Below are 26,552 nucleotides of genomic sequence, written 5' to 3' on the forward strand. Positions count from 1 at the left end.
TCAAAGAGGACGCACAGTTTCTCAGAACCCCATCGCTCCCTAAAATCTGCGCTCCAGGGTAGGTCTGCAGAGTTCCAGCCAGATATAAATTGCCCAGCGGGAGCCAGGGCTGCTCAAGGGTCAGGGTCAGAACTTGAACCTTGAGCCCCTCAGGCTCCAGAACCGTCAGACCCCAGAACCCCAGGCTTTTCCGCATCCTGTGGGGCTGTCTTAGGAAGCACCTGGGATATCCCCCCCGGTGAGGCGGAGGCAGGAAAGGAACCTTCCCTCTCTGGGCGGATCCAGCCGTGCCCCGCCTGCACCCCGCTTCCTGATTGGCTCGTGGTCCCTGACAACTAACTCTTCACTAACGCTACTGCCTTTTTAAACCTGCAATCACTCTCTAGTGACTGGCGGAGTTAGAATGGAGTTTTTCAACTTAGAGCCTGTGGAGTCACCCGGAGCTTGCTGAAATGCAGATTCCTCGGCCTTAAACTTTCCAGAGAGCCTGATTTAATACGTGGGGCCGTGAAATCTGTACTGTGAAAAATGTCTGGGTTTTCTGATGGCCCACGCCATCTGAGAGGCTCTCAGTTCCGGATTTGGGCCCAGTCCTTTAGGAGTCCAAAGGGTTGAAGTTGGGCAGGAAGCAGCTCAGTGATCCTGGCTGGGAGGCTCTGAGTGTGTATGTGCAGAGATAGTGGGAGATGGGCTCTTTGAGCTGCGGGGTGGAGGCGTTGTCCCAAGCAAGGGCCTCCCCAGCCACCTGCCAACCTCCCCAGGGAAGACTTTTGCAACCTTCCACATAGGCGGTGGTTGCCATTCCTTATAACAGAGCATAAAATGTGGATTCGCTCAACAGATGAGAAAGTAGTTTAAAGGAGAACCAGAAACCCTTTGGTATCCAGGGCCTGAGACCTGTGCAGTCAGCTAGGGCCCCGTGCATGGCTTCATACTTGATTAAAAACTCTGCTGTCACTGTCTTGAAATTCTTAATAATGTTGTGAAGAGGGACCCCCCACATTTTCATTTTGCAGTGGGCTCTATAAACGAATGTAGCAGCTCCTAGGACACAAACATTTGTACACCTAGGCTCCAGTGTTCCGTCGACACTTTGGGCCTTCCTGAGCTCAGGGACAACCTTCTCTCTCCAGGCCAGAGCTCTTGGGAGCCTCGGAGCCCCCACCCAAGCTGGGCTATGGCCGAGCCTAGAGGGCAACTGCCAGAGGAGATGCTAGTGTTCATCTTTCAGTACCTGCCCCTGAGGGACCGTGCTGCTGCCGCCAGGGTCTGCAGGGCCTGGGCCGCGGCTGCCACCTGCAGCGCTGTGTGGCAGGACACCAACATCAGGTGAGCCTGCTCCTCCCCCTTGCCTCCTGCCTCCACTCGCCTCCTTGCTCTCTCTGTGGAGCTGGGGGTTCGGGAGATTCAGTGATTCTCCTACATTAAAAAACATAATTACTCACATTTATTGACCACCTACTATGTACCAACCATTGTTTTTAAGTGCCTTACCTCTACTAACTCATCTAATCCTCACAAAAACCTTGTGTGGTTGGTAGTATTATCTCTATTGCACAGATAAGAAACTGAGGCAGAGAGATTAATCACCCCCCACAGGTCACTAAGCTAGGGAGTGGCAGAAGCGGAATTTGAACCTAGCAGTCGGGAGGTCACGCCTCGAGTCCTTGGTTAGAGACCGCTGAGAAAGCCCAGTTCCTAAAGTATCATTGGCTTTCCACGCCAGGATTTCAACTGAAGTCTTCCAAAGGGATAGGATGGGAGTTCCCTCCCGCTACCAGCAGCTGCCTTGGGGCAACAGGCATGGTCTGGAGGCTGGAAGGGAAGTGGGATAGCAGCTGGAACCCCAGCTGAAGGTGGGTAGAAGATTCTCTCCCGGTTTCGGGGAGGCCGCCAATGCCTTTTTTACCCTACTCTAACCCAAGTTGCGACTGTGAGAGGGAAGATATGCTGCCGCCACATATGTCCGACTGCCTGGACCATGTTCACAACCTGCGGCTGGAATTTGAACCATCCAGGAAGGCAAGTCGCCAGACGGCCACCGAGCTGCTGATGACGCTGGCGAGCCGTGCCCCGGGTCTGCGAGGCCTGAGCCTGCAGTGCCGCGGAGAAAAGCCGCTCTTCGACGCCGGCCGTGACGTCCTGGATGCTGTGCATGCCGTCTGCGGGGCAGCCCGCCAGCTGCGCCACCTCGACCTGCGGCGCTTGCCCTTCACACTGGACGACGCGCTGGTGCTGCAGGCAGCTCGCAACTGCCCTGAGCTCCACAGCCTTTTTCTGGACAACGGTACGCTGGTTGGCAGCGTGGGACCCGGCTCGGTGCTCAAGCTACTGGAGGCCTGCCCGCGCCTGCGCGCCCTCGGCCTGCACCTAGCCAGTATGTCGCGCGCCGCCCTGGAGGTGCTGGCCGCGCCAGACCGCGCGCCTTTGGTGCTCCTGGCCCTGAGGTGCGCGTGCCCTGAAGATGCACGCGCGTCCCCTCTGCCCAACGAAGCCTGGACCGAGTTGCGCCGCCGCCACCCTGGCCTGGCCGTGGAGCTGGAGCTGGAGCCTGCGCTGCCAGACGAAAGCGTGACGCGCGTCCTGCAGCCAGCAGTGCCGGTGGCTGCGCTGCGCCTCAATGTGTCCGGCGACACCGTAGGCCCAGTTCGCTTCGCGGCGCGCCACTATGCCACAACCCTGCGCGCTCTCGAGGTGCGCGCCGCCGCTTCCGCGGAGCTGGACGCCGCGCTGGAGGAGCTGGCGGCGCGCTGCGCGGGCCTGCGTGAGGTACACTGCTTCTGCGTGGTGAGACCCTCGGTGCGGGACGCTTTCCGCGCGCACTGCCCGCGCCTGCGCACCTACACGCTCAAACTGACGCGCGAGCCCCATCCCTGGCGGCCCACGCTCGTGGCGTGATCGGGCAGCCCCTCCCCTCCCCCGCAGACGTGAGGCCTCTGAGATGCGAGATGGGGGTGCCGAGGCCGCCCCATCTGCTAGCCCCTTTCTTCGGGATTGTTGGCTCCTGTGCCTCTCCGGGATTGGGAACTGTGGGATGGCGTCGGGACCACTTCCGGGCGCCCTGAGTCCACTGGATATTCGCAGCCTCTACAGACCCCCGCCCGCCTGCTCGATCACCGCCCGGACCGTACTGCGCTCCCCCCACCCCCACCACTCAGCGGACTCTGCGCCAGCTCCGCGGCCCGGCGCGGGGGCAGGGAGGGCACAGGTGCCGGCTGGGCATCAGGGGTGAGTGTGAAATAAACAAATTCTGCAGTGTCTCTGTGTCCTGTGAAAAGTGAGGTCGGTTCTGAAGGGGCAGAGCGGGGGACACAGAGAGGTCAGAGGAGTCATCCTGGCAGAGGTGGAAGGTCTCTTCAAGGTCCTTTGTACCGATGAGGCTTCGGGGCTCAGGGGCGGGGCACTCCCCACCCTTGGAAAGACTACGTTCCGGGGTTCGGCGGTAAGGGGGCAAGCTTCCCTCCCGCCCCATCCTATCTGCCCGCCCTACCTGGGGCTTCACTGTGCCCACGGCCATCGCCCTCTAGGATTTTCCCAGCCCACACCAGGGTGCACACGGACGATTTCTCCCGAAAAACAAAGGAGGAAATGGACTGAGAAGGGCGGGACTCGAACTCAGGTCTCCCTCCACACCCCACCCCTCCACTCCGCACACATCGGATCCAGCCAGCCCTTTCTGTCTGCTGGTGCCACGGCCACTGTCCGAGCCCCGCCCCGCGGATTCGCACGTGGCCCCCGCCTGACCCGGCGCCGGGGGGCGGAGTAGGGCCGAGCGGGCGGCAAACGCAGCAGTTTCCGCCGCTTTGACCAGCCCGCAGCGGCCGGGCCCAGCGCTGAGCCGGGCCGAGACTGCACCATGCAGGAAGCGCCAGGCGCGCTGCCCACGGAGCCAGGCCCCAGCCCCGTGCCTGCCTTCCTCGGCAAGCTATGGGCGCTGGTGGGCGACCCAGGCACCGACCACCTGATCCGCTGGAGCCCGGTGAGGGCTGGGGCCCCTTGACTCCCCAGTGGTCCTCCCCGGGGTCCCTCCACGTCAGTGAACATCCATGCCCACCCAACCCCCACTTGGGACTGGGCTGTGGCACCCCCATGCAGCCAGCCATCCAGGGTAGTTTACCTTGGAGGGGGTGTTTGAGATGGGGGTGAGGCGACTTCCTCTGCCGCTGAGGAAGGGTTAGGAGCCCCCTGGACGCCTAGAGCCTGAGGGACCCTCAAGGCCATTGAGATCCCACCCCACCCCATCTCACAGATCGGAAAACAGAGGCCAGGAGAAGGAAAGGGCTGGTTTGGCTCCAGCTCAGGGTCTCATCGCGGGTCTGGGACTCGTCCCGGGCTGGAACCCGGGTCGGCCTCTGCTCCTCCTTTCTGAGAACCGAGTGTTGAGTGTGGGTCCGGCTGGGGGTAGGGACTCACTGTGGTCGCCCCAGGCTAGGCCTCAGAGCTGGTTCTGGCCTGGCCTCGTCCCATATGGAGATAAGCAACAAGCCGGGCCCCCAGAGTGAGTGTGAGTGTGTGTGCGCGCGCCAGAGCGCGGGCCTGGCCGTGGGCGGACACCGCTCACGGCGTCTGGTCTCCGCCTGCACGGTGGGCGGGCGGCATTCTCGGTAGAGCGGGACCAGTTTCCTCGTAAGCGATCAGAGCCGCTTCGCTAAGGAAGTGCTGCCCCAGTATTTCAAGCACAGCAACATGGCGAGCTTTGTGCGCCAACTCAACATGTGTGAGTCCTCAGGGCCGGCGGGGAGCGGGTGTGGGTGACCTGGTGCTGGGGATGGGGCGACTCACGCCCCCACGCCCCGCTCCCCAGACGGTTTTCGGAAGGTGGTGAGCATCGAGCAGGGCGGCCTGCTCAGGCCGGAGCGCGACCACGTCGAGTTCCAGCACCCGAGCTTCGTGCGCGGCCGCGAACAGCTCCTGGAGCGCGTGCGGCGCAAGGTGTGCGCGGCCTGCGGGAAGGAACAAACTCGAGCAGGGGTGTTGGGACAGCCTGACCTGTTCTGTGCGACCCTGTCCCGACAGTGCCTTCCGCCCGCAGGTGCCCGCGCTGCGGGGCGACGACAGCCGCTGGCGCCCGGAGGACCTGGGCCGGCTGCTGGGCGAGGTGCAGGCTTTGCGGGGCGTGCAGGAGAGCACCGAGGCGCGGCTGCGGGAGCTCAGGCAGTACGAGGGGCACGGGAAGGCGGGGCGGGGGGTCGGGGTGAGAAGAACCGGCCGCCTGGCGGTTCTGGGCAGCCCCTTCCGCCCTGAGGCCTCGGCGCCTCCATTCAAATGGGCCGCCGTGGAACCCTGGTCTCTATAGGTTGGATGATCCAGGGGTGGTCGCGTGTGTCCCGGCATTCTGTGGGGGACGGTGACTGGGCGAACTCTCAGATGCCTCAGCACCCTCCCCCCCTTCCCCCAGGCAGAATGAGATCTTGTGGCGGGAGGTAGTGACTCTGCGGCAGAGCCACGGTCAGCAGCACCGGATCATCGGCAAGGTGTTCCTCCCCCACAGCTTGCTTCTCCCCACGGCCCCCTTCTGCACACCCCGCCCCTCCGCCCAGGCCCTCAGCGCCAAAATGAGCCCCCCAACCCACCCGGAAGTGCCTTGCTAGGGCGCAGGCAAGGCCCAAAGCATGAATTAACCCTTTGCTTTCTCTTCAGCTGATCCAGTGTCTCTTTGGGCCACTTCAGGCGGGGCCCAGCAGTGCCGGAGCCAAGAGGAAGCTGTGAGTGAGACAGGGGTTCTCTCACCCACTTCCCCACGTCCCAGACCCTCCCCCAGAGAGATCCCCCAGCAGGGACCCCTTCTCCTCCAGAAACTCCTTCACCAGGAATCCTCATTCCTCTCCCTGCACTGCAGGCTCCCTCACTCCATCTAGGACTGCTCTCCTCTCCCCTGAAGCCCACCACCAGGCACCCCCACTCCCAGATCCTCCTGTTCTAGGACCTTATCCCCAAATTCCCACCCCAGCAGCTCCTCCCTCCTCCCCCCAAAACTTCCCAACAGCTGAGGGCCTGGGGCTCAAACCATGCTCCCTCCCTCACCTCTCTACCCCCAAAGGGCCCCCATCTCTGGGGGGAGCCCCTTCCGCCTCCAGCATGTGACTGATGCCCTGGCAACAGGCCTCAGCTCTGCTGACTTGGCTGCTGGGGCCTGAGGGAGGGAGGGAATTGCAGGCTGAGGGGTATGGGGGCTGAACCTGCCTGTGCCCTGGTCACCCTGCATAGGTCCCTGATGCTGGATGAAGGGAGTGCATGCCCAGCACCTGCCAAATTCAATGCCTGCCCCCTACCTGGTGCCCTCCTGCAGGACCCCTACTTTATCCAGTCGGTAGGTTTTTCTTACCCCTTCTCCAGGGCATAGCTGGGCCTATGGAGAGCCTATCCCTTCTCCCCATTCCCCCAAAAGAAGGAAGGATGGAAGCCAGCCTTCCCCCCAGCCAGACCCTGGCTCCCCAGCATGGACTGAGCCTCCTCCCTCAAACCTTCTCTCTTAGACCTGGTCCAGGTGGGTGTGGGTTGGGTTCTGGCTTTCCCTGTGCCTAGAGGCCAAGGGCTGGGCCTAGCCTTCTACTTACAGCCCCTCCCAGAGACGACCTTGGGCCTCAGCCCTCACAGGGCCAGGGGCCCCATCATCTCTGACATCCCAGAAGACTCCCCATCCCCTGAAGGGACCAGGCTTTCTCCCTCCAGTGGTGGCAGGAGGTAAGGGGGACAAGGGCTGCCCTCTGGGGAGCCTGTTGGGGAGGGCCAGGCAGCCCAGATGGCTGTGGGGGTAGGGGGAGAAGTCAGTGTCAGGGTCTGGTTGAAGCTTTTCTCTGGTGCAGGGAGAAGGGCCTGGCACTGCTCAAAGAAGAGCCGGCCAGTCCAGGGGGGGATGGCGAGGCCGGGCTGGCCCTGGCCCCAAACGAGTGTGACTTCTGCGTGACAGCCCCCCCACCGCTGCCCGTGGCTGTGGTGCAGGCCATCCTGGAAGGGAAAGGGAGCTTCAGCCCCGAGGGGCCCAGGAGTGCCCAACAGCCTGAGCCAAGGGACCCCAGGGAGATAGCTGACAGGTGAGCAGAGCCCTTTCCTGACCGTGAACCCTATGGGCCACTTTCGCAGATAGACCAGTACTTGCCAGCCCACAACACTTCCTAGCTGTGTCTGCCCCATGGTGGCTGAGGGGGACATTGGGTACTTGAGTCTGTGACACTGATCTGATCTCAGCATGTGCTCTAAGGAGCACCAGGGTCAGAGTCCCCTGGAAAGTCCCAGTCAGGTCAGCATCTCTGGGAAGGCTCAGGAATGTACATTTTACAAATGGGTTCCCTGGGATGGTTGTAAAGTACACAATGGTTTAAGAACCACTGATCTTGACACTTACATAGGGAGGAGGCATGTCCCAAGACCCCAGCTCCACAACCCAAATCTCAGGTCCCAGCTAGGAAGCAAGGGCACTCTCTAAGTGTCCCTTATGGAGGTGGGGAGGTCCTCTCCTAACACTTGCTAAATGTTGGGGGATTTCAATGCTGATACATTCCGGTTCCTTGGAAACCTCATGTAGGATCGGCACTGCAGGCCAACAGCAGCTCTCTGTACACAGGGGGCCTCTGGGCCTGGAGAGGGGGGACCGAAGCCCAGACAGTTTGCTGCCTCCACTGCTGCTTCGGCCCCCGCCAGACAGTGTGGAGCCTGCAGGGCCCCTGGATGTAAGTACCCCTTCCACTGGGGCAGGGGCAGGACACCTGGTTGGGTCCAGCTGTCCCTGCAGCCTGTGGAGGGCACCACTGACCGTGAGCTCCCCTCAGGTGCTGGGCCCCAGCCTGCAAGGGCGAGAATGGACCCTGATGGACTTGGACATGGAGCTGTCCCTGGTAAGAAGAGGGTGGAGGAGGGCAGGGCCTGGGGTTGCCGAACCAAGCCTTTAGTCCATGGCTGTTCTCTGTGAGCCAGGGCCATGTCTGAGGACCGCCCCAGTGATCCTCTCAGCTCCTTGGCCCCCTCCCCAGCTGCTTCCTGGGGTTCTCTCACGCAGATGCAGCCCTTGGTTCCCGAGAGGGGTGAGCCTGAGCTGGCAGTCAAGGGGTTAAATTCTCCAGGCCCAGGTAATGGTTGTGGTGATTGAGGAGGCCAGGACTGGACTGAGCTACCTTGATTGTGTGGGCTGGGCAGCTTGTGTTTTGCAGCGACATCCCCTGAGTTCACTGCCCTGCAGAATGCTACTTTGAGCCACCCATCCTCTCACCATTGGCTGAGAGTGGGGAGGTTGAGAATGGAATGGATGTTTCAACCTTAGCAGAAGGCAGGCGGGCAGGGCTCTCCTTCCCTAAAGAAAGGAGGGGGACCCTTTCCTCTCTGCTGAGCACAGCCGCATTTCTCCTAGGGAAGGACCCCACGCTCGGGGCCCCACTCCTGCTGGATGTCCAGGCTGCTTTGGGAGGTCCAGCCCTGGGCCTGCCTGGGGCTTTAACCATTTACAGCGCCCCTGAGAGCCGGGCCTCCTACTTGGGCCCGCCGGCCAGTCCCTCCCCCTGAGACCGCAGGCCTCTGAAGCCAGCCCAGCAGAGGAACCAGTCCGCGGCGCACACTCTTCTTGGCTTCCTGGCGCCCCCTGGCGGGGGGTGAGCGAAGCCCCCACGACTCAAAAGCCTCTCTCCTTTACCCCGACGAGCCCTGCACATAAACTGCATTTTTTTCTGTGTTTCTGGTCTCTTTTCTTTATCGACCAGGCATCACAGGAGTCATGGGTGGGGGGCGATTTTGCATTTGTAGAAGCGTCCAGATTCTAGGGCTTTAATGGAAGACCACTAGAGAGTGGAGGTGCTTGGGAAGCTGGTGCCTAGCTCTCCAGCTGAGGCCCAGATCTAGCGCCGGAGAGTGGCCATTGCAATCTCTGGGAAGCGGGCGCCTCTGGGTCACACGCAGCTCCGCAATTCATGCGCTCTGTGATCCTGGGTAAGTGGCTTCCTTTCTCTGAGCCTCATCTGTGACAGGCAAAGAGGAGGGGTCGACCAGAGGACAGATGTAAAGCGACTGGGAATTGGCAGGCCCAGAGTGGGTGCTGAACGTGTGGGGCCGCAGGCCAGACTGCCCCCTCCCTGACTCATCGCTGGGTGCAACCCTGGTGCGGAGGGAAGCGGCCTACGTGCTCGTTCCCAGCCAGCGTGCGGCCTCAGTGGCCTGGCTCCCAATGCCCCGGGAAGAACCCCACCCCACCCCACCCCCATTCCCGGCAGCCCTGGCCGCCCCGCCCCTGTCGCAGCTGCTGCATCCACCCCCACCATGCCCAGCCCTTTCTGCACCGTCATCTCCCGCCCCACCGAGGCTCGACCCGTGAAACGGGCCGAACCTGGAGCCCCACTCCGCCCGACTGGGGGAGGGAAAGGAAACCGAGATTGGGCAGAATCAGCGCCCCGCCACCAGCAGCCGAGCTTCGAGGTCTGTGAGCCCCGCCCTTCCGCAGGACTCTCAAGCTCTGGGACCGGGTGGAGGGGAGGGGAGGGTGGCCGGGCAGTCGCACACGGGCAAAGGCTCCCGCAGTTTCCCACAGCCCTCGCTCCCCGAGAGCCCGCGCAGACAGGTGGGGATGGGGGGGCCGGGACTCGGCTCCACGCCTCGCCACCTGGCTCTCTTGGAAGAATCTGGCCTGTGACCCTTGAAGGACTGGCCGCGACATAAGTTCGGTGTTCATTTTAGTGCTATGAGAGCCTCAAAGGGAAGGCCCTGGCCAGCCGGGGTCTCTACCCGCCAGACAGGATTGGGGTAATGGCAGGAGTGAGGGAGAAGGAGGGGCCAATCCAATCTATGCCTTTTCCCTCTGCGTCTGTCCATAGTAGGTGCTATCCCCTCTCTCTTCCTGTGCCCCATGACTGGAGGGACACTCTTTGGCGGACGAGGGTCCGCATACACAGTGCAGTGATGTCAGGTAACACAGTAGTGAGGGTGTATGTTGTTCACTGGGGTGCACAGAAGAAGGAACCACCTGCCCTTCGGACACTTAGGCGTTGGTGTGGACAAGGGAACATTTGACTGTGGAGGATGGGTCCACACAGTGGAGGCAGGGGAAGAGTATTCCAGGTTTAGGGAACAGCATCAACAAAGGCTCTGAGGTGCCAGGGGCACGTGGAGTTCTCACCACACTGAGTGGTGGAGGGAAGTGGGGGAGAGCCTGGCCATCCAGGGAGGTGAGAGGTGGCTGGAGTTATCAGACCAGATAGTTTGGGTTCTCTCCGATGGGCAGTGGGCATGGGGCGGGGCAGAGACAGGTGGTTAGGACTGAAATTCTGCTAGACAGGAGACCCCCTTCCAGTTCAGGCTGGAGCAAGCTAGATTCTAGGTCTACCACTTGGTCTGTCTGAGCCTGTCTCCTCTTCTGTAAAATGAGTACAGTAAATCCTACTCCAGAGAGTCGTCAAAGTCACTATGTCACAGTGGGTGGTGGGACGGGAGTGAGAGGTACTCAGAGGGACTGTTACAGAACATATATGACAACAGTGGGCTTGAGAGGCAGGAGCTCATGGAGATTTACTGAGAGGTGGAGAAGCAGTACTTGTCACAGATGGGACACAAAGGGAGATGGAGGGGCAGAGGGTAGTCCTGATCTCTGATTAGTGGCCTGGGAGAAGGGCTGAAACTTCGATGTGGGGGGAGGGGCTGGGAGTGTGAAGTGACACAAGGTGGGGTGGGGGGCTGGGTACTGAGTTCTCTAGGGGGCAGGATGGGGGCCAGGACCAAATGCTCTCTCTCAGAGAAGGCCTACCTCCTAGGGCCAGGTTAGGAGGTAGAGGGGCCAAAGGCAAGAGGCTGGGGGAGGATGCTGTGTGAACAAGGCCGAGGCAGGGGAGTGTACTGAGGGAGGGAGTGGTCCAAGGCCTGACCTCTTTGTCTCCTGAAGCTGGGGGTCTTGCGGCTGGTCAGGCCACTCAAGGGGATGGGCCATGATCCTTGGTTGGTAATAAATGGACAAAGCAGATTATATTCGACCTAATAGTGCTGTTTGGTGAAGACAGTCTCTCAAAATGGGGAAATTAATGGAGGAAAAACAGTAGATCAGGTGATGCTCAATGCTGCATTGGGGAACTCTGCAGGGAGTCCCCAGCAGCAAGGAGGCTCTCACCAGATGTGATCCCTCAACCTGAGACTTCTCAGCTTCCATAAATGTAACAAATAAATTCCTTTTCTTGATTAACAACAACAACAACAAAAACAGAAAAAAGATTGGCAAACGTTTGTTGGTAGTTTTTATGAGCTGGACCCGGAGTACTTCAAGATAAAGCAAGAGATGGCTGTTAAGTCATCCCCAGGTCAACAGGGTTGCAGCTGGGTCTCAGGTGATGTCAGGAGACCTTGGTCAGAGCTAGGATTCAAAAAGATTCGGGTATCTCTGCTGAGGTATCATGGAACCAGGAAAAGCCATGAGACCACTCTGGGGTTGCAACATAGTACTGATGTTGGTAAGAGGTGCAGGGCTGGGGCTTGTAGTGGAAGGTTGGACCTCAGGGTTAGGGTAAGGAGAGAGAAGCAGGGGAAGACTCTCAGTGCTGCGCTTTGGGTGCAGGGGGGACTAGAGGGCAGAGTGTGGTGGCAGGAAGCCCTGATCTGGGGCTGTGCAGGGTCCAGGCAGGAGGTAAAAGATTAAAGTCAGTGATGAGGACGGTGAGAGAAACACTCAGCAGACAGACTGCAAAGGACTTGACTGCAAGCTGGGTGGGGGTATCAGGATTAATCCTAGGTTTTTTTGCATGGTGGGGCTAAGGAAGCAGATTTGGGGAAGAAAAAGTGGTTAGTTTGGATAAACTGGGTCTGAACCGGTCTCGGGAGGTTAGTTTGGATAAACTGGGTCTGAACCGGTCTCGGGATTTGCCGGTGGCTGGGGCTCAGGAGGAGGTCCTGGCTGGGGAGAGCACTCCGAGAGTAGATGGGAGTCCTAGGAGCGCGTAGGGGAGAGCCACAGCTGACGTTTAGGGACAGGAGGAGGAGCCTGAGGAGACAGGACAGAAGCGGCCGGAGCGGCAAGAGGACAGCAGTTCCGTGCGGAGGCCTCCGGGTCCTGTGCTGCGGAGCCGACTGGCCACTGGGGTCAAGGTGAACTTAGACCAGCCACGCGTGTTCACTGGGGCCCTGGGAGAGAGTGGCTCCAGCCCCCTGCTACTTCTCTCCCCCTCCCCCGTGCAGCTCTGACCATGGGCAACGCGCAGGAGCGGCCGTCAGAGACAATCGACCGCGAGCGGAAGCGCCTAGTGGAGACGCTGCAGGCGGACTCGGGGCTGCTGCTGGACGCGCTGCTGGCGCGGGGCGTGCTCACCGGGCCCGAGTATGAGGCGTTGGATGCACTGCCTGATGCCGAGCGCAGGGTGCGCCGCCTGCTGCTGCTGGTGCAGAGCAAGGGCGAGGCCGCTTGCCAGGAGCTGCTGCGCTGTGCTCAGCATACCGTGCGCGCGCCGGACCCCGCCTGGGACTGGCAGCACGTGGGCCCGGGTGAGCGCGGGCGGGACGAGGCGGGGCCTAGGTGGGAGCGGGGCGTGCCTGGGGCGGAGCAAAAGCTAAGTGGAGGGAGGCGTGGTCGTCTTCCCGACAGCTAGGCCGGTGTGTGCGGAGAAAACCGCAGATGGGTAAGTTGAGCCTGAGTCTCTCCCACTTCCTCCCCAGGCTACCGGGACCGTAGCTATGACCCTCCGTGCCCAGGCCATTGGACGCCTGAGGCACCTGGCTGGGGGACCGCATGCCCTGGGCTGCCCGGAGCTTCAGACACCGAAGAGGCCGGGGGCCCTGAGGGCTCCGAGGCGGTGCAATCCGGGACCCCAGAGGAGCCAGAGCCAGAGCCGGAAGCTGAGGCCTCTGAAGGGGCTGAGCCGGAGCTGGAGCCCCAGATGGATCCGGAACCAGAGCCGGAGGCAGAAGCAGAACCTGAGCCGGAGCCGGAGCCCGAGCCTGACTTCGAGGAGGGGGACGAGTCCGAAGGTGTGAGCCTGGCCAACTCCCATGCCGGTTTGGCGGGAGGGCATGGCCTGGGAAGCGGAGGGTGGGCTCCACCTCACTGACCACCGTCCTCATCATCTCTAGATTCCTGAAGGCCGGAGCGCTGACCGGCTGTTCCCTGCCCAAGCTGGATAGGACCTGGGATCCTGTCAGAGTTGGATGGGATGCCACGGAGGCTTGGTCCAGCCCAGTACCGCTGGAAGTGAATAAACTCCGGAGGGTCGGGCTGGGCCTGGGCTCTCTCCACGATTCTGGCTGTTTGCGCAGGAACTTAGGTTGCGCGTGTGCCTCTGAGTCCCCGTGACCTGGGCAGCCCTGTGCCTCCCCAACACGCACCGCCCAGTCCTCGGCCCTATTTCCCCCAGTAGCCCAAGCTGCACCCTGGAGACCCCAGAACAAGGCCCCTAATAGGACAAGAGCCTGACGCCTGCTACACTGCCCTTTCCCCTTATGAGCCATCTGGGGGCCTGTGTAGGCACCTGCCCAACTCCACCGAAGCCCCTGGACTTGATGCACAGAGCAAGGGAAGGCTGGCTTTTCTCCACTTAGGGAGGGCCTAGAGCTCACAGCCTTGGGAAATGAGATTAGAAAAGGAGAATGGGAAGGGACCTTGGGTAATAAACAGAGGCCACACTCATCACCGTCATTACTGTTTTAATTGTCTGGCTTCTCTCTGGACTGGGAGCTCAGTGAAGGTTCTGACTAGTTAGTAACTAGCACACAGAAGGTGCTCTGTACATACTCGCTGGCTAACTGAATAAAGACTTTCCAACCGAATTTCTGAGTTTTACAGATGGGAAAACTAAGGCCAAGGGTAGGAATGGCACTGAGTCACTGGCACAGCTGAGTCTGAAGTGAAACTGGAAGCAACAACCACCTCTGCACCTCTCCTGGACCAGGAGGGCCTCGGGCCTTGGGGGCCTGCCCCTCAGGCTCGATTGTGGCTGTTCCCAGGCCATGCCAACCTCTGCCAGAGACCAGCTGTGAGCTTGTGGGTGAAGAAAAGAACAGCAGAGGCCAGTGGAGGGCATGGGGGTAGGGCCAGGTGAGCTCTTGGACTTCACTCACGAGGCTGGTACTGTGTGTGTGTGTGTATAAAATGAAAGTGGGTCTAGGAAAATTGGTGCCTTCCAAGAATGTCCTGTTCCCGCCATCAAACCTTTAGGAGCTGCTGCCTCCCAGCCTCAGGAAGTAGAGCACATACATAGGGAATAAATACATGACCGTATTTGGGGGGAGAGGCAAAATGCTGGAAAGCGCACCCCAACACCCCAGCCAAGCTAGGCCTCTACTACCAGGACCCCAGCCCCTTGAGCCTGCGTGAAGCCAGGACCCCCAGGCTCAGGCAATCACTCCAGGAGAAGGGATCCCAACCCCCACCAGGACCCAGTGAGAGGTAGATAGCACACATGCTGAAGGAGCACCAAGGGGCCAGGTGGGTGAAGGGAGAGACTGGAGGACCTGGATACCCAAAACCATTCCATGCAAGAACAATTTCTACTCCCAAACCTCCCCCCATCCCCATCGATGCTCAGCTCCCCTCCTGCCCCCAGGCCCTCTGTTCAACAGAGAGCTGGAGGCAGAAAGGCCACTCAGTTTGCCTGACATGCTGGGCCCCAGGCCCCAGGGAGGCTAGCAAGGGAAAGGAACCCTCTGATGTTGCCACTCCTCCTCATGGAATGCTCCTCCCCTCACAATGCCCCTAAGAAACACCCAGGCCGTGGAAGCACAGAGCAGACAGCTTCATGTTCTGGGGGCTGATCTGCAGCCCTCAACCGACATCAGTCAGGCAGCAGGCGGCCCAGCTCCTCCTCATCTAGCCGGTTGGTGGCCATGATGTGCTCCAGCTGCTGCCGGTAGCGTGCCAAGTCCTGCATGAAGTGGGGTACCCGGGTATTATCCAGCACCCCATGGGGCCGCAGGTGGTCCACATCTTCATAGGACACCTGCAGGGAGGGAGCTGGGCCTCAGGGGCAGGCAGAGTCCCCTGGCATTCAGGTACTGGTCCCAGCTCACTGTTTGTGGCACACTGCCCTTTGCTCCTGGGACTTCTTCCTCTCCCCTCCTGACCCACTAGCAATGTTTCGTACCTCTAGGCTCAGTCCTGGGTCTTTGCTCTTTCTCTCAACACCTTCTTTTATTCATCTGTGTCCTGCACCTCCACTCCGCCCTCCAGCCCAGCCTCTCCCCTCACCTCCAAACATCCCTATACAACTGCCTCCTTAACACTGTCCCCTGGGTATCCAACAGTAACCTCCTGGATGCCAGCTTATACCAGCCACACCCTCTTCACAGTCACCCAGGTCATATTCTGGGGAGGGGGGCCTGGACTCTCAGCCTCCCACTCAGGGTGGTCACTGAGTTAAAAGGATTCCACTGTCTGAAGTGCTCTCCAGCTGGTCCCTTCCTCTCCAAATGCATGGCCACTGCCTGGTTGGGCCAGGCCACCATCAATTTTGCAGGAGTGATTAGAAAGGCCTCCTCCCCTTGCCCCTGCATCCCCTTCCCTAGGCCTCTCTCTCCAATCCACCCCCCACATAACATCCAGAGCCTTTGAAAGCAAACATCTCAGCCATTACTCTGCTTAAAGCTCCTCCCATTCCCCATTGCTTCGGATGAGGTCCTCTTTCCTCAGCCTGGCACAAATGCCAGTGCCGGGGACTTGGACCCTGGCCATTTCTCCAGCTTCCTTCCCCAGGCCTTCCCAATTCTCCCTTGAGATACTGTATCTACACACACCTGCAGGCTGGTTTAAACACCTGCTTTTGGCTGCCAGACCTTCATTTCATCTCCTGGGCTCACCTCCACCCGCACTGCCCCCCACCCAGAGAAGCCCGGCACCCAGCCCTCAGTCTAGCACCAATCAGAGGCCCAGGGAACACCGTGGCGAGGGGGACAGCCGGCTGGGACCTGTGAAGGTCTGCAGCCTCTCACCTTGCCCAGTGAGGTCAGCAGCGGGAAATCGATGGTCTGGCGGTGTCGCAGAATGCGCACGATGCCGTCCAGGTACACCTGGTCCTTGCTGAAGCAGCCTGGGAGCACGGGAGGGCTGTGAGCCCGGGGCCGCCAGGAAGCCCCACCCCCCGCCCCGCCCCCGCCCTGCCCAGGGCTCCCTCCCCTCGCGGGCGCCCACCCGGCTTCGAGGTGTCTGTCTGGCCGCGCTTGGCGCGCACGCAGTACTCCCAGCGCACGTCCGCGTCCTGCACGTAGCGCGACAGGTCCTGGAAGAGCTGCCGGAAGGACATGCGCGCAGCGCGGTGGATGGTGTAGTAGAGGAGCGCGGCGCGCCACAGGAACGGCTGCTTGCGGAACAGCACGCTGTGCAGGCTGGCCAGGCCCTCCTCCGTGGGGTTAGCTGGCCGCAGCCCGTACCGCAGCCGGCCCTCGGCGCTGTGCCACGGCTGCTGCGCGTTGTTCACGCCCCGCAGGTAGTGGGTGCCTGCGGGAAGGGAGGCGGCGCTGGGGGGGGCAACCGGGGGACCCATCTGCCTGGCACAGCCTGTGCCCTGCTCCAACCGGCCAGACTTCTGGCTGGACTTCTACCTGTGACTCTTGTATCCTCAAGGCCCCAAACTCAGGCTCTCACACGAGTTCTCCCCCAGCTCCAGACCAACCCCAGGCAGCGCTAAGACCCTCCTCAGGTGAACCAAGTACCCATAAGAGGTTCACATGCATGAATCCACCCGTCCAGGTCCCCTGCAACACACACACACAAACTCTTCCAAACTTACACTGCCCCAGCCCTCCCGGAGACAAGGAACACACACACCACCCCGTCCCAACATCCTGAGTGCCTATATCATTTTGACAGTCACGCTGATGCCCCAGCAAAAACCACCTTGCCCAAAGCAACAGGATTCTTGAAGAGGAGGGACAGATGGAAAGGAATAGCGATTAATGTCTAGTGCCCTCCTTCCCAGCCTGGCCTGGCCCCTCCTAAAGCAGGCGCTGTGCGTCCTCAGGCCAAGTCCGTTCCCAGGATTTTGGCCTTCCACCCACCCTGCAGGGCCCGCATGTTGGCCAACCTGGTGGGACCCTCAGGGCTCTCTCCCTCTGGCCTGTTGGGGCCTCCCAGCCTTGCCCCCACTGTCAGGGGAAATAAGAGAGGGAGTGGGGAGAGAAAAAGATACTCTACAGGAGCAAGAGATGAGGGTGAGCCAGAGTGGGCAAACATGTTCTGGCCTACCTCTGTGAGCGAGAGGGAGGAGGTAGCAGCTCACGAAGGGAAAGGGCCCGTCCTCCGGAGGGAAGGGGGAGAAACAAAAGGGGGTTACTGGGGCCCCTCACTGACCCCTCCAGCTCCCAGCCCCGTCTCATCCCTTCCCACCCACCCACCTGCCCACACCCTGACCTATCTCGTGCCGCAGCATGCCCTCCAACCAATACTGGCGGGCTCCAGTCAGGTTGATGGCCAACGTGGGGCGGCTGTTCTCCACCATCATCACTGCCTGGGACAGCAGGTCCTCACTCAGCTGCACCACAACCTGCAGATGGCAATGCCCTGAGCCAACGCTCTGAACCAGCCCTGGGACCAGTGTACAGATGGACCTACTGATGCCACAGGTCAGCCAGGCTGGACACTAGGCCAGGACGCCCATCCTTCGTGACCCCTGCTCAGAGCCAGCTCCCACCTTACTTGGGCAGGGGCAGGGATTTGTCTGGGGTCACCAGCTGGCCAGACATGGCACTGGGGCTGGGACGGCCCACTAGGCGGCTGGATTTGGGGCATGAAGAAGAGGGGCTCTGCAGGTAGGGCAAGCTCACCTCCCCAGCGCAGCCTTCCTTCTGCATGTATTTGCGCACAATGGACCAAATCTGGCACTTGGTCAGCAGCTGGCCCCCAGTGGCAGCCTCAAAGTGTTCATAGGTGCCAAACTTCTCCAGGACAGCTTCAATGATGCCAACTGCCTGTACACAGGGCCATAGCAGCTGGTTAGGACAGGTCCCTTGGGTGGTGAGGAACAGGGCGAGGTGGGCAGGCTGGACTAACCTGATGGATGAACTGTCCAGAGGCCTCACAGTACTTCTCCAGCACAGCCATGGGCCTGGGCTCCTGGTACTCGAACTGTGGGTTGTAGGTGTAATGGGACTGGAAGAACTTGTCCCGTTCACGGTCCATGTTGGTTGGTCGCAGGGCCACCAACATGCAGGGGCTCTTGCTGGCACCATGGCCTGCATCCCTTCGAGTCTTAGCAATGTGAGGCAGGGAGGCTGCAGACCGCAGGTTGCCCCCACCTGGGTTCCGTCCTCGTCCAGGTGGAGCCTGTCCCTGGGTGCCACACCCTCGCTGGCCAGTAATATTTACAGTGTAGGTGCTCTCACTGCGACGCATGTGGCCACGGTGGCCCAAGCACAGCTTTGACAAGGGTTGCCGCTCAGGCTTGGACTGTAGCACTGAGGGGACTGCCAAAGCCAGGGGCAAGGCCAGGGACTGAGACCAGGGGTACCGCGGTGGCCCATCTCGGTCTGAGGGCTTCAGCCTATGATGCAGAGATGGGGGACTGGCAGGCGGGCTGGGGGGTGCCCGCTCATACACCTGATCCCCCGAGTCCAGCACCATTCTGTCTTGGGGGTCACATCCAGCTGGGTCACTCCAACTCCCCACTCTGTCGACCTCTGGGGACACAGAAGAGCATGTGGAGACCAGCATGAGTGGGTGTAGCCAGAGGACCAGCAGGCCCTGTGCTCCCACAGCCCTTGCTGGGCCCTTGGTAGACCCAGGGTCTGCTGCCAGGGGTCTGGGTGGCTGCAGTGTCCGTTCCCTCCAGCAGGCTCACCCAAGCAGGCTGGGGTGGGGGAAAGCAAGAGTTTTATAGACCCACCTAGATGAAGATGATTCCTAGTTACTGGAATCCCCTCAGCTCCAGAGAGCAAGGACTGAGTCCCTACTCACGATTCTAATCTCTGTGCCCAGCACTGACCTAGTCTGGGAGCTGGCACAGTACAGCCTTAGCTGCCAGGATGGATGATAGGTAGGAGTCTTTGAGGCTGCCTTCTACCCATGGCATCCTCTCAGTCCCACCGCTCCCCTCCCACCTGGCTCCACCCACATCCTCCTGACCATTTGGCCTCAGTCTATTTGAATGCCTGCACACCCCTTGCTTACGCTAGGCCCCCCCCCCCATGCCCTCTGTCCTTTGAGCCATCTGTTCAAATCCAAATTAGAACCTGGTTTGGGGAAGCAGAGAGAAACTTCAACAAATCCAAGCCTGTCCCCTACCTGAGGCATCTTCCAAGTGGTCACCCAAGGCCAATGACAGGGCACTCACCCCTGACTCTGTGCCAGGTCTCAGGCCAATCCAGTCTCTCCCCAGAGACTGACTGGAGGCTCCAGCCTGCAAGCTCCCTTGCCTGCTCAGGGACACGATTCCAGTATTTCCCCTCTCTGCTGCATCATCAGTCTCCTCCTCTCTACTGGATTCTTTCCATCAGCATAAACACATGCTGTTATTTCTTCATCTTAAAAAACAAAATAAACTTGAACCCACACTCTTTCAGCTACAGCCACGCTACAGCCACACTGCATCTCCATCTGCTCCTTGTTGCAGCACAATAACTCGAGAGTCATCTATACCCATCTCCAATTCCTTGTTTCCTGTTCTCTCTTAAATTCACTCTAATTAGCCTTTTGTCCCCTACTCTCCATCAAAATTGATCTAATCAAGGTCATCAATGACCTTAATTATTGATCATCAGCAGCACATGACACAGTTAATCACTTTACCTGGAAGCATAGTCTCCACTTGACTTTCCAAACACTCAAACTTAGTTCTCCTCCTACCTCACTGGTTGCTCCTTCTTTGTTTCCCTTGCTGGTCATCCCCACCTCCTGACCTCTTGACACTGTAATGTCCCAGGACTTGTTTATGGGAACTTCTCTCCTCTTCTCCATTTATGCTCACTCCCTAGGTGATCTCATCCACTCTCATAGTTTTAAATACATGAGCCAAGACTTCTTCCCTACAGTTTGGACCAGTCTTGCCAGTTTCAATGCAACATTTTTTAACAGGCATACCAAACTGAATGTGTCCTCCTCTGTCTGGAATGTTTTTCCTCCCATATAATAGCATGGATTGCTCTCTCACTTTCCTCAAATCTCTGCATAAATACCATGTTATTAGAAAAGTCTCCCTAACACGCTCTCTAAAAAATAGTAAACCTTCTCTCCCCTCTCCACCACAATCTTCCCTCCCCTGTAGCAGTTATCACCATCACATCAGTACACTCTATACCTGTACAGTAAATTTGATGGTTAGTATCTGTTTTATCCTTTCCAGTGTTCACAGCTGTGTTCCCAGAACCCACAATAGTGCCTGACCCAGAGCGGTTGCTCAGTAAATGAATGAACCCAAAAGCCCTTCTCCTTATCAGAACTAGAATCATTCCTTTCCTGAGCTTTGCTTCCCCGTTTAGACCTGATCTTCACCACTCTCCTCTACCCTGCCTAATGATCAGCTCCTTGAAAAGGTTTCAGGCCTCAGGCTTCACTCACCGCAACTAACTGTACACTTTTCTGGACTCCTTGCAGATTTTCAGGCCTCTACCTGGCTCAGTCCCCTCCATCTCCCCTTCTTTCGTTCGACCTACCTCCTCGCAATTACCAGAATACGCCTGTTTCTTTCATGTCTCAGGTCCTTCCGCCAAGGATGCCCTCACAATGTCTCCCTGGAGCAAACTCTTAACCATTCTTCAGGGTTCGGCTTTGGCCTCACCTCCTCCGGGAAGACTTCCCGGCGCCTAGAGGGTCCCACTGCTTTGGCAGCTTCTTTACCGCTCTAGGCTGTCACTGTCGGAGCCTAAGTCCATGTCTCCCCACCATCCCTTGAACCCGAAGGCAAGCACAGGTGATTCACCCCCATGTTCCAGGCACCCAGCACTAGATGCCGAATGAATGAAGGCTGGATGGGGGAGGAGCCCCCAATTACCAAAGGCGGGGTCTGGTGACAAATGAGAGGGTGTGGCCTGTGCCAATAAGAAACGCTGGGAGAGGATAACGTGGAAGAAGAGCCAATGGGGACCGAGAGATCGAGGAGGGGCGTGATCTGCAGCCAATAAGCGGCGGGGGATAGAGCGAAGGGCGTGCCCAATGGAGGGTGGGGTCAGGAGACAATGGAGTGGGGTTCTCTGGTAGACCAGGAGGGGCCGCGTCGCGTGCCTTCTCTCGGCCTTTGGGGGAATTCTGTCCTCGTGCCGCGCCCCCACCTGTTCGCTCCTCTTCTTGCCGCCCGCCGTCCCGCTCCGCAACGCCGGTCGCCGGCCGCCCAGCCCGCGGGAGCCGACGCCGGTGACGCACGCACTCGGCCGCGCGCACGCTCACACGAAGGCGTGGAGACCCGCGTCAGTCTCCGCGGCGGCGCGCCCCCGAGACCACTGGGGGCAGGACCAGGCAGGGCTGAGGGGGCGGGTCCGTCACACGCCACGCCCCCAGGCGGGGGCGCCGGCCTAGGCCCGTCCCCTTCCCAAAGCCCAAGCGGGTTTGGGGGCTTCAGGCGCGACCCCGCGGGCGGCTGGAGTTAGGGCGGTCGAGACAGTAGCTCGCTGCCTCGGCGCGAATGTGGGGCGTAGTCTGAGCTCCGGGGCAGGAGCCCAGGGCCTCTGAAACGCAGTCACGAAGAGGGCCGGTGTCCGGATAGGTAGGTCGCAGCCCGTGTGCCAGGACCGAGCCAGGGTACCGTGGGCGTGCCACTGTGCGTGGGCCTCCTACACTTCCATTCCCCCTTCCCCAACACACACAGATTCAGGCGTACGGGAGCCGTGGCTTTATTCTGCGGGCAGCCGGGCGTCAGGCGCAGGACCCCGACGTGAGGCAGGAGGACAGCGCGGGCGCGGGCGCGGGCGCCAGCACCAGGCTGAAGAGTGCGCGGCGGCCCGCGGGGGGCGAGGGCGGCGGGCCCGCCTGCAGGGAGCTGAGGGCGGCCTGGCGCTGCTCTCGGGACACGTCCCCGCGCAGGTCCAAGAGGGCGGAGACGTGGTCCTCGCTGCAGGGCACCACCCAGGCACATCAGCCCCGCCCCGCCCCCCTCGGGCTTCTCCTCCCTCCCCGCCACGGTCCCCGCACCTCACGTCGGGAAATTGCTGCCGCAGACTCGCCACCTCCAGGCCAAGCAGCATGGGGTCGCGGAGGTTCAGCAGCTCCCGCAGGGCCAGCAGCACCGGCGCGCAGTGAGCGCTCTCCTCCAGGCCCTGAGCACGTCGAGGTCGGGTATCGCGCCGGCCCCCGGCCCCCACCCAACCACGGAGACTGTGCCCGTCTGCCCGTCCAAAGAGCTCTTACCAAACCGAGGAAAAGCTCGCGAAGCTGGGCAGCATCGTGCCGCAGGCGCTCGGCCGCCTGGGTCCTCTCGTCGGGCCCGCGGCACACGAGGCGGCCCTGCATCAGCGCGTGCAGGTACTGCAGCACCACGGCGCGCTCTGCCTCCGCCAGCAGCAACTGCAGGGAAGGCGATCAGGGGTTTCAGGTCGCCTTTCCCATCCGCGCTGCCCGCGCCCCAGCCTTTCCCCGACCCCGACGCACCTGAACCGCGGGGCTCCGCACGCGCCAGAAGTCCCGGCAGAATCGCTCGGTCCGCTCACACACACCGTCCAGCAGCTCAGGGCTAGACAGCCACTGGCGCGAGGGCAGAGCTGCGAACAGAGGCTGGGGACGGGGGGCGGAGCCGGAGCTGGAGAAATGATCCAGACCTGGCATTGCCCGCCGAGCCCCCCATACGTAGGCTAATGTCTCCACCTCCCACCTCCATCCCGACAGGAGGGAAGCCTCACCTGGAGCTCCGCGAGCAGCGCCTCCAACACCAGACGACAGATCCTCCTCTGCAACTCGTCCAGCCCAGCTTCCACCGAAGCCAAGGCCCCTGAGGCCACCCAGTCCTGCTGCAGGACGGACACTGAAGAGCTGGACCAACCAAAACCACGGCTTCAGGACCAAGGCCAAGGCCCGCGTGGCCCTCTGTGGTCCCTCCGCTCGGGCGCCACCTTGTGGCACAAGTGTGTGGCCGGAGGGATGGAGAAGGGCGGCTCCCTGTACGTTTGAAGGTCTGAGGCTGGGAGAGCTAGAAGGGACATAGCCCAGCAGGACCTGCCTATAATTCCCGGTGTGACCTAGAGCAAATCATTCTTTCAGTTTCTGTTTCCTCATCCGTAAGGGGAGGGAGCTAATCCCAGAGAGGAGAGAGTAAAAATGAACGTGTGTGTCCTCCCCGTCCCCACTACAATGAACATAACCCCTAAGAGGAAGAGAACTTTTTCTGTTTTGTTCACAGCTGGAACCCCAGACATTTCCTGTCACAGAGCAAGGCCTTGATAAATATTTGTTGAATGAATGAATGATTGACATTATGCGACAGATGCTGTGGTACGTACTTCACATCCATTTATCTCATGTAATTCTCAGAACACTCTATTATTACCCATGTGATACTAATGAGAAAAGTGACATTCAGAGAGATGAGGCAACTCACCCAGCCAGTAATTAGCAGAACTAGGACTGGAAACCCCTGAGCTATGTGAGTCCAAAGTCCCTAGGGACCTAGCTTGGACTGGGTCCACACAGAATAGGCACTCAGTAGGGGGTTGGTGAAGGTGGGGTTCTGTGGGGGCCTTCTGGTACCTGAGTGCTGATTGATGGTTGAGGGCAGCCAGTAGGTAGGACACATAATGAGGGGCCATTGCTTCCCCCCTGAGGTGGTCTCGGGAGAATCGGATCAGAGCATCACTGAAGCTGCAATGGGCAGAGGTGTCTGGACTTGCTGCTTCTCTGGTGCCCCCACAACCCCAGTCCCTGCTACTCCTGCCCCACCCCCAAGATGCCCAAGTCCTTCTTTGAAGGAGCCCTTTCCCACCGGTGTGTCTTATTCACTCAGTGCCCGTTTGGGCTGCCCTGGGAGCAGGGCTAGGAATTGGGAGTGGGTCAGTGCCTTGGCAGACCTCCTCAGGAAGGCACCCAGCTCTGACAGTGCCATGGCATGCACCCGCCGTTGCAGTGACTCACTGACCACGCTGGTCACACGAATGTTCTCGTCCAGGATCTACAGGCAGGGGTGGGCAGTCATCAGCAAAGCCCCTACCCCTGCCCTCCTCTCCTTTCCCTGTGGGGCTGCACGCCTACCTGGCCACTTCCCACCCACCTGCAGCACGATGGCCGGCATTGGTGAGTAGTAGAAGCCAGATGGGTCTGTGTTGGGCTCCTGCTCCCGGCTCCACTCAGCTACCTCCCCATCCAGCGCCTTCTGCAGCCACTGGGCCACACTTGCCTGGGGGAAGGGGTGAGGGGCAAAAGAATGTAGCAGGGCACTGACCTTGCCAGACGTGGGTAGACATTTGACTCTACAGATATAGACCCACAGTTGATGGGCAGAGCTTCTCTGGACCTGTGCCCCAACTACTCACCTGGACTTTGGTCACAAATGTTGCTTCTAGTTGCTCGACATTCTCCAAGGTTAGGAGGGGCTCCAGCTGGGACACGTCAGCCTCAGCCCCCAACTCCAGGCTCCCCATCATTTCTTGCCTGGAGATGGGTGGCCTGGTGTCACACTGAGGTCTCAGCCTCCGATTCACCCACTTCCCGATGCCCCAGAGACACTGACCCCAGGTACACATGCAGTGCCCAATGCAGCAAGGCAAAGGCATCAGCAGCCCCCAGCTCAGGCCCTGCGAGGAGTTGCTGCAGTCTGCGGCGCAGGCCACTATGCAGGGTGTGGGACCATAACTGGACCACTTTGTAGTGTGGCGGGCAGCAGGGTGCTACTAGTGCCTCAGCTGTGGCCATCTCGGCTGGCAGGGCCACTCGCAGAGCCTCCAGCCACTCTGCTAGAGCCCCTGGACCAGGCAGCAGAGATGTCCCAAAGTGGAGCCGCTCCAGGCCTTCTTGTAGTGCCTGAAGACAGCGCTGCCTCCAGTCCCGGGGAGCCTGCCCCAGGTGGGTTGTTCGTCCAGCCTCCATCTCCGCCACACGCACAGCAGCCACCAGCAGGGCTGGGTCCTCCCGTGCCAGCTGCCCTGCTGCCCCTGCAGCTGCCTCCACAGCCTGGGCCAGTGCCTCAGCCAGAAGGCCCAGCTCCTGGAAGACTGGCAACTCCAGGCCCCCCAGGGGTGCCCATGTCTCCTCTTGCAGTTGCTCCAGCTTTCGAAGGCTCACATATGCCTCCAAGAGCCGTTGGGTATCAATCAGGGTCTGTGTGTGGGCCACTGCAGCTGGCACTAATGAGGGAGGAAAGGAGACAGCCCTGGGTCTCAGCCTTCCCACCAGCGCAATGGGTACAGCAGGGGATACTGAGGCCCTGGGGCTGGGGAGATGTATAAAATATTTAATAACTGGTACAGTAAAACATTGGCTAATCTGAAAGGATCCAGGCAAAAAAGTCCTAGAGGCCCAGTGGGCCAGGCGTCAACCCATGAGCTAATGGAATATGAGGAAGTCGAGGATCCTGGAGGGAAGGCAGGGGGAATTGAGGGGTGATGCTATTGGCTATTCACCCACTCTGTTAGGGAAATATTTCACTATGTTAACAACCAAGGTGGCCAGAGCCACTTGATGGGGTGTCCATCCTGATTTAAGCATCCCATGCTTGGGAACTCCAGGATGAGCTGGTTTGCATCCTGCTTCATAAGCCATTTGAAGCCTGAGTTACTCCCCGGGAGGTCCCTGGTATGCCCCTCCATGCAGTCCCCCACCTAGTGCCCCAACCCCTTGATCAGTGATGGGCGTTTGTGGACTGACTGTCGGATGCTGAGGCCCAGGGTTCCTGCACACTCACCTGCCTGAAGCCGGGGCAGCAACTGAGACAGGGCCTGCAGTTGCTTGTGCTGGGAAACCTGCTCCCGCAGGGCCTCCAAGGTCTGTGAGGACTTGGATATACCCCAGAGCAACTCACGGGCCTGGCTCAGGGCTTCACGGGTCCCCTGCACGGCCTCAAGGGCCTGGGCAAGCTGCCACACACCAGTCTGCACGCCTTCCAGGTATGATTGCACCACTGACTGTGGAGAGAGGCAGCCAGTGAGGCCCGGCCAGCCCAGCACCCCGGCCCCAGCACTGCTGCTCCCTGCCCCAGCCCACCTTGATGCGTGCTTCCAGGGAGCAGGTACGCTGCACCTCACGGCTGCGGTACTGGCCCAGCCGGGCTAGCTGCTCCGGCCGGTAGAAGATGCCCGAGGCCCACTTGAGCGCGGCACCTCGGGCCAGCCGCTCTGCCCTCTCCTGCTCTGGCCACTCAGGCACTGGGCAGGAAGAGCCTGGGCAGCCATGTCAGTCGGGGAAGGCCTGCAGGAAGTGGCCTCCGAACCCGCTCCCCTTCCTACTCCTCAGCCCATCACCAGGGTAGTGGACGCCCCTCACTGCCCTATAGAGCTCCAGCCAGCCCTGGCAGAAGGCCCCAACTCCACCATTCCCACCTTTCTTGCCATCATTCCTCCCTCAGCCCCCCGGAAGGGCTCATACCAGGGGGAAGTGCGGGCTGCATTTCATCCTTGGCTGCTGAGTCCATGGCGGGCCTGGAGAAGCCGGAGCTGAGGTGGGCCAGGGGCGGGGGTCTGAGACAGAGCAGGAAGGGAGGACGCTCCTTTGGGCTGCCGCCGCAGTCTAGGCCCCTCTGAGAAGGAGGAGGGAGGTTCTTGCCCGG

General features: G+C 60.2%; 5 protein-coding genes across 6 annotated transcripts; 3 read left to right on the forward strand and 2 right to left on the reverse strand.

The window, feature by feature from the left end:
- The first annotated feature begins 1,157 nt into the window (after positions 1-1,157).
- On the forward strand, positions 1,158-3,099 carry FBXL8 (F-box and leucine-rich repeat protein 8). The gene is made up of 2 exons (XM_012660596.1): positions 1,158-1,329; positions 1,926-3,099. The coding sequence occupies exons 1-2, from the start codon at positions 1,178-1,180 to the stop codon at positions 2,896-2,898; spliced, it is 1,125 nt and encodes a 374-aa protein (XP_012516050.1). The 5' UTR covers positions 1,158-1,177; the 3' UTR covers positions 2,899-3,099.
- Positions 3,100-3,856: 757 nt separating this feature from the next.
- HSF4 (heat shock transcription factor 4) lies at positions 3,857-8,657 on the forward strand. 2 transcript variants are annotated; one of them, XM_012660595.1, is made up of 13 exons: positions 3,857-3,979; positions 4,609-4,717; positions 4,805-4,932; positions 5,033-5,157; positions 5,399-5,474; positions 5,641-5,705; positions 6,208-6,310; positions 6,546-6,684; positions 6,911-7,034; positions 7,565-7,670; positions 7,770-7,835; positions 7,997-8,066; positions 8,345-8,657. In XM_012660595.1, exons 1-13 carry the CDS (start codon positions 3,857-3,859, stop codon positions 8,494-8,496), a joined length of 1,386 nt encoding a protein of 461 aa, XP_012516049.1. In that variant the 3' UTR covers positions 8,497-8,657. The 2 variants fall into 2 exon arrangements, with proteins under 2 accessions (XP_012516049.1, XP_012516048.1); XM_012660594.1 differs by having other exon boundaries at positions 6,560-6,684; positions 6,807-7,034; positions 8,345-8,514.
- Positions 8,658-9,310: 653 nt separating this feature from the next.
- On the forward strand, positions 9,311-13,185 carry NOL3 (nucleolar protein 3 (apoptosis repressor with CARD domain)). Its single transcript, XM_012660597.1, has 4 exons — positions 9,311-9,399; positions 12,136-12,438; positions 12,610-12,921; positions 13,024-13,185. The coding sequence occupies exons 2-4, from the start codon at positions 12,144-12,146 to the stop codon at positions 13,029-13,031; spliced, it is 615 nt and encodes a 204-aa protein (XP_012516051.1). The 5' UTR covers positions 9,311-9,399; positions 12,136-12,143; the 3' UTR covers positions 13,032-13,185.
- A 1,511-nt stretch (positions 13,186-14,696) lies between these two features.
- On the reverse strand, positions 14,697-18,499 carry KIAA0895L (KIAA0895-like ortholog). The gene is made up of 6 exons (XM_012660486.1): positions 17,930-18,499; positions 17,704-17,847; positions 17,291-17,423; positions 16,073-16,378; positions 15,874-15,971; positions 14,697-14,885 (listed from the first exon to the last, which is right to left on the reverse strand). The coding sequence occupies exons 1-6, from the start codon at positions 18,497-18,499 to the stop codon at positions 14,721-14,723; spliced, it is 1,416 nt and encodes a 471-aa protein (XP_012515940.1). The 3' UTR covers positions 14,697-14,720.
- Positions 18,500-21,721: 3,222 nt separating this feature from the next.
- EXOC3L1 (exocyst complex component 3-like 1) lies at positions 21,722-26,417 on the reverse strand. The gene is made up of 13 exons (XM_012660455.1): positions 26,372-26,417; positions 25,991-26,166; positions 25,692-25,911; positions 24,522-25,134; positions 24,325-24,442; positions 24,063-24,188; positions 23,863-23,963; positions 23,546-23,656; positions 22,702-22,831; positions 22,454-22,576; positions 22,214-22,369; positions 21,998-22,122; positions 21,722-21,917 (listed from the first exon to the last, which is right to left on the reverse strand). Exons 1-13 carry the CDS (start codon positions 26,415-26,417, stop codon positions 21,722-21,724), a joined length of 2,241 nt encoding a protein of 746 aa, XP_012515909.1.
- Positions 26,418-26,552: the final 135 nt, after the last annotated feature.

This window comes from Propithecus coquereli, unplaced genomic scaffold, assembly GCF_000956105.1.
Source record: "Propithecus coquereli isolate 6110/MARCELLA unplaced genomic scaffold, Pcoq_1.0 Scaffold67, whole genome shotgun sequence".
Classification (NCBI taxonomy): domain Eukaryota; kingdom Metazoa; phylum Chordata; class Mammalia; order Primates; family Indriidae; genus Propithecus; species Propithecus coquereli.

Excerpts from the sequence above, each read along its gene's own strand:
- HSF4 (XM_012660594.1), top strand. The coding sequence starts at position 3,857 with ATGCAGGAAGCGCCAGGCGCGCTGCCCACGGAGCCAGGCCCCAGCCCC. Across the intron at positions 5,706-6,207 it reads GCCGGAGCCAAGAGGAAGCT|GTCCCTGATGCTGGATGAAG; the intron begins GTGAGTGAGACA and ends CACCCTGCATAG. Across the intron at positions 8,067-8,344 it reads GTTAAATTCTCCAGGCCCAG|GGAAGGACCCCACGCTCGGG; the intron begins GTAATGGTTGTG and ends CATTTCTCCTAG.
- EXOC3L1 (XM_012660455.1), bottom strand. The coding sequence starts at position 26,417 with ATGGACTCAGCAGCCAAGGATGAAATGCAGCCCGCACTTCCCCCTG. Across the intron at positions 22,370-22,453 it reads TGCGGAGCCCCGCGGTTCAG|TTGCTGCTGGCGGAGGCAGA; the intron begins GTGCGTCGGGGT and ends CCTTCCCTGCAG. Across the intron at positions 22,123-22,213 it reads GCGAGCTTTTCCTCGGTTTG|GGCCTGGAGGAGAGCGCTCA; the intron begins GTAAGAGCTCTT and ends CGACGTGCTCAG.
- FBXL8 (XM_012660596.1), top strand. The coding sequence starts at position 1,178 with ATGGCCGAGCCTAGAGGGCAACTGCCAGAGGAGATGCTAGTGTTCATC. Across the intron at positions 1,330-1,925 it reads TGGCAGGACACCAACATCAG|TTGCGACTGTGAGAGGGAAG; the intron begins GTGAGCCTGCTC and ends CTCTAACCCAAG.
- NOL3 (XM_012660597.1), top strand. The coding sequence starts at position 12,144 with ATGGGCAACGCGCAGGAGCGGCCGTCAGAGACAATCGACCGCGAGCGG. Across the intron at positions 12,439-12,609 it reads CTGGCAGCACGTGGGCCCGG|GCTACCGGGACCGTAGCTAT; the intron begins GTGAGCGCGGGC and ends CTTCCTCCCCAG.
- KIAA0895L (XM_012660486.1), bottom strand. The coding sequence starts at position 18,499 with ATGGTGCTGGACTCGGGGGATCAGGTGTATGAGCGGGCACCCCCCAGC. Across the intron at positions 15,972-16,072 it reads GACAGACACCTCGAAGCCGG|GCTGCTTCAGCAAGGACCAG; the intron begins GTGGGCGCCCGC and ends CCGTGCTCCCAG. Across the intron at positions 14,886-15,873 it reads TGCTGACCTCACTGGGCAAG|GTGTCCTATGAAGATGTGGA; the intron begins GTGAGAGGCTGC and ends CCCTCCCTGCAG.